Raw genomic sequence first — 4,362 nt, 5'->3', positions numbered from 1 at the left:
GGCTACGCATGCTAGATTATTCAAAACCTCTAACTGTTGGGATCCAAAATCTCAAATTAATTTTATTATCTTTTTTGCATAAAGAAAAATGTACACAAGTTAGAACAAGTTTGATCCTAATTAGTTCTTCGATATTTATTTTTTGCGCGGTAAAACTTGGGATATATTAGAATTTGCGACTCGAAGAAACAAACACTGACGACTGACCCAATCCCAAAAGCTATTAATTTTTGCCATCATACACCATAAAAGATCTCAATAAATAAACAGTCATGTTATTAGCTCTTAAAAAAGCACTAGAGAGAGTTCACAAAAAAAAAAAAAAAAAAAAAAGAAAGAGCTAAAAATGCTTGGATTAATATCAATTGAATTAGGATCGTTATAGACCCTCGAATCACGATCAGCCTTGAGCTTATCGAGCATCCCACCAATATTTGAATGAGCTAGTGTGTTCCATCAGTTACCTCTTCCTTAAATCTCAGCTCTGTATAAGTACAAGAATTTATCGGGTTGCTTATGTTGTACCCTTTCCGGGTTTTGTCCAAGTTATTTTCCCCTCAAGATTTTGACAAGGTGATGATCTTAGCGGCCAACATCATCAGAAGATTCCCATGGTACACTCTTTCCCAATAACCAACGAGCAAGATTTCTAATGAAGTAAAGATAGTGGAATAGTGATCATCCAAGAGAGAGTGCTGCAAATGTCAGTTGTGTGGGTCTAGTTTCTATAACAAGTGCACAGCGGTGTTGTGCACGATGCTACATAGTGTGCATAAACATGTGTAAATGGCTACTAAATGCACGTTCCATGTTGCTAGTAATGCATATTCCTTCCTGGACGTATATTGTATTTGATTTCCTTAGTCAACTCTTGTATGTATATTTATTAATTTCACATGCACCAAATAACTAGTAGATATGCTACCTTCACAACAATTTTTTAGTGATAATGGAAAAGAGGGAAAGAATAATATTTCTACGTTCTTCTTGTAGCCTTAGAGATTCCAACCTGTAAAGACAATTAGACGGTTGAAATAATTTTTTTAATCCAGATTTTGCCCAACTGCACAAGATATTCTCTTCATGAGAAAAGAAAATCAATAAGCCTGGAACACGTTGGGTATGGTGTGACTTTAAACTTCAATCATGCAAGCCACGTTAGTTGGGTTTCGAGGAAACCGAGCATTGTTGCATGATCAGTTAGTTGCTTCTCTCGTTCCACCATAAATATCCTTGTATCATTTCTCAATTCCTTACAAATATTCATCTGATCGACGTCGAAACCCATTTCTTAGACTTCTTAAACTGATCATTAACATTCTTCCAAAGAAATGGATTTCAAAGTTGGTTCTCTTAATACAGACAAACCAGCAAACGGAGACGTGGGTTGTTTAGCTACAAATCATGTATCAAGCATCAAGAGTACAACACCAATAACACCAATAAGTTCAGCTGCAGCAACTTTAGGAAGATATTTAGCAAGACGTTTAGTACAAATTGGTGTGAGTGATGTATTTGCAGTACCTGGTGATTTTAATCTAACGTTACTTGATGATCTTATTGCTGAACCTGGATTGGAATTAATTGGTTGTTGTAATGAACTTAATGCTGGTTATGCTGCGGATGGTTATGCGAGGTCTCGTGGTGTTGGTGCTTGTGCTGTTACTTTTACTGTTGGTGGTTTAAGTATTTTAAATGCTATTGCTGGTGCTTACAGTGAGAATTTGCCGATCATTTGTATTGTTGGTGGTCCGAATTCTAATGATTATGGGACTAATCGCATCTTGCATCATACTATTGGGTTGCCGGATTTTAGTCAAGAGCTTCGTTGTTTCCAGACTGTCACTTGTCATCAGGTACGAATTTTTGCTTGGTTTTTGCTATGTTTTTGATCTGCTTGTGAATTTTGGTGATGATAATACTTGTGAGTTTCTTGTGTTGATTGTTGTAGGCGATTGTTAATTCCATGGAAGATGCACATGAAAAAATCGACACTGCAATTCTGACAGCTTTGAAAGAAAGCAAACCTGTTTATATCAGTATCAGTTGTAATTTGTCTGCCATACCACATCCTACGTTCAGTCATGAGCCAGTTCCATTCTGCTTAGAACCCAAGTAATAATCTCTGATTTAACTTACAGCAATTATTTTTATCTTTTAGTTACCGGTGTAGGTTTTTCAGGGTGCTGATACATTTTTGGGTTTTTTTCGGGTTTGCAGGTTGAGTAATAGTATGGGTTTGGAAGCAGCAGTGGACGCTGCAGCAGAGTTCTTGAATAAGGCTGCAAAGCCAGTGATGGTGGCAGGGCCAAAACTAAAGGTTGCCAAAGCTTGCAATGCGTTTCTAGAATTGGCAGATGCTTGTGGTTATGCAGTTGCGGCAATGCCATCAGCAAAAGGACTAATGAAAGAGAGTCATCCACAATTCATTGGGACTTACTGGGGTGCAGTAAGCACTGCTTTCTGTGCTGAAATTGTCGAATCAGCTGATGCTTACATATTTGCAGGACCAATCTTTAATGACTATAGCTCCGTGGGGTACTCACTACTTCTCAAGAAGGAGAAGGCGATTATCGTGCAGCCTGACCGGGTATTCATTGCTAATGGACCTGCATTTGGATGTGTTTTAATGAAGGAATTCTTACCAGCATTGGCAAAGAAACTTAAGAGAAATACATCTGCTTATGAGAATCACCGCAGGATCTATGTCCCACAAGGGCTTCCTCTTCAGGGTTACCCAAAAGAGCCATTGAGGATTAATAGATTGTTCAAACACATTCAGGAGATGCTATCAGGGGACAGTGCTATTATTGCTGAAACTGGTGATTCCTGGTTTAATTGCCAGAAACTGAAATTACCCGAAGGGTGCGGGTAAGAAATTTACATGAACCTCATGTTCTTGTTTATGTAGTTTTTAGAACTTAGTCAGTAAGCATATATATACCTATATGGGGGGTGTCATTGCAGGTATGAATTCCAAATGCAGTACGGATCTATCGGTTGGTCAGTTGGTGCAACACTTGGATATGCACAGGCTGCAAAGAATAAGCGAGTGATTGCTTGTATTGGTGATGGAAGTTTCCAGGTAACTGCACAAGATATATCAACAATGTTGAGATGTGAGCAGAACACCATCATCTTCCTGATAAATAATGGTGGGTACACCATCGAAGTTGAGATCCATGACGGACCTTACAATGTGATCAAGAACTGGAACTACACTGGTTTGGTTGATGCTATTCATAATGGTGATGGAAAATGCTGGACTACCAAGGTATATTGGCTTTACATTTGGATATCTACTTTTTAGTTTGCTTGATGTGTATTCAAATGCACGGCTGACCTTGTTAAATTTTATCGGTTTGATGATTTTAGGTTCAATGTGAGGAAGAGCTGGTGGAAGCGATAGAGATTTCCACTGAAGTTAAGAAGGATTGCTTGTGTTTCATTGAGATTATAGTTCACAAGGATGATACAAGCAAAGAGTTGCTGGAATGGGGTTCAAGGGTTTGTTCTGCAAACAGTCGTCCACCAAATCCCCAGTAAATCTGGTCCGGGCCTACTGCTGACACTAGCATGTAATGGTGTCTGTTATTTATTTGACGAGTGAGTCTCTTAATAGTATTTGGATATTCAATTTGCATATTTTGGATATGTTCCAGCAACAATTTTTATTTGCACATATTTTGTGACCAGAGTCATTCAAGCGAAAAGGTAACTGATTCTGGTGAAACAGTTCCAGTACTTTGCCAGTCTTAAAAATATCATGTAGAGATGCAGGCTCTCTTGGGCTGAGAGATATGAGAGCGGCATATAAAATTTGACTACTTGAATATTTCAGATTTGGATGAGGCAATGTCTGTGGTACATATTACCTTGCCCACGCTAGGCCAGCCTTGCGCATGTCTAGCGCCCTAGTTTCACATAATATCATCTAAATGAAACACTGGTTTAAAAACAAATTCTATATGAAAGAGAGACGACCCCAAATGGGATCCAAAATTTTTACTTCACCAATTCATCCATATTTGTTTCCCTGCTAGTAAAGTTCTACCGTTTTTTTTCCAACCAAAACACGTTAGAAAAAAGTTTGTATAAATTTTCTTTCAAAGTTTTATCTTTCTCAAGCCAAGGGACTATGCATAGTGATCATCAATATTTATCAGCAGCTATTTAAGATGACTTTAACCGTCAATTTCTTTTTTGCTTTCCCTCCGAGCATCTAGTGATTAACATTGTAAATAGGTAAACCATTGATTCCTTTGTGAATCATTAAATCTAAAACCGAGACTAAACTCAAGATTGAAATGATTGGTTTCTTGTAGTATTTTCAGGGGCATTTGCCATTTAAATGAGGGGCAG

At 38.0% G+C, this 4,362-nt stretch overlaps 1 protein-coding gene across 1 annotated transcript; it reads left to right on the top strand.

The window, feature by feature from the left end:
• The first annotated feature begins 1,246 nt into the window (after positions 1–1,246).
• LOC113273556 (pyruvate decarboxylase 1-like) lies at positions 1,247–3,657 on the top strand. Its single transcript, XM_026523237.1, has 5 exons — positions 1,247–1,856; positions 1,952–2,115; positions 2,221–2,871; positions 2,968–3,274; positions 3,376–3,657. Exons 1-5 carry the CDS (start codon positions 1,332–1,334, stop codon positions 3,544–3,546), a joined length of 1,818 nt encoding a protein of 605 aa, XP_026379022.1. The 5' UTR covers positions 1,247–1,331; the 3' UTR covers positions 3,547–3,657.
• Positions 3,658–4,362: the final 705 nt, after the last annotated feature.

This window comes from Papaver somniferum, chromosome 4 (assembly GCF_003573695.1).
Source record: "Papaver somniferum cultivar HN1 chromosome 4, ASM357369v1, whole genome shotgun sequence".
Lineage (NCBI taxonomy): Eukaryota > Viridiplantae > Streptophyta > Magnoliopsida > Ranunculales > Papaveraceae > Papaver > Papaver somniferum.
Note: the sequence above shows the minus strand (reverse complement) of the source record. Positions and strands in the feature narration are given on the sequence as shown.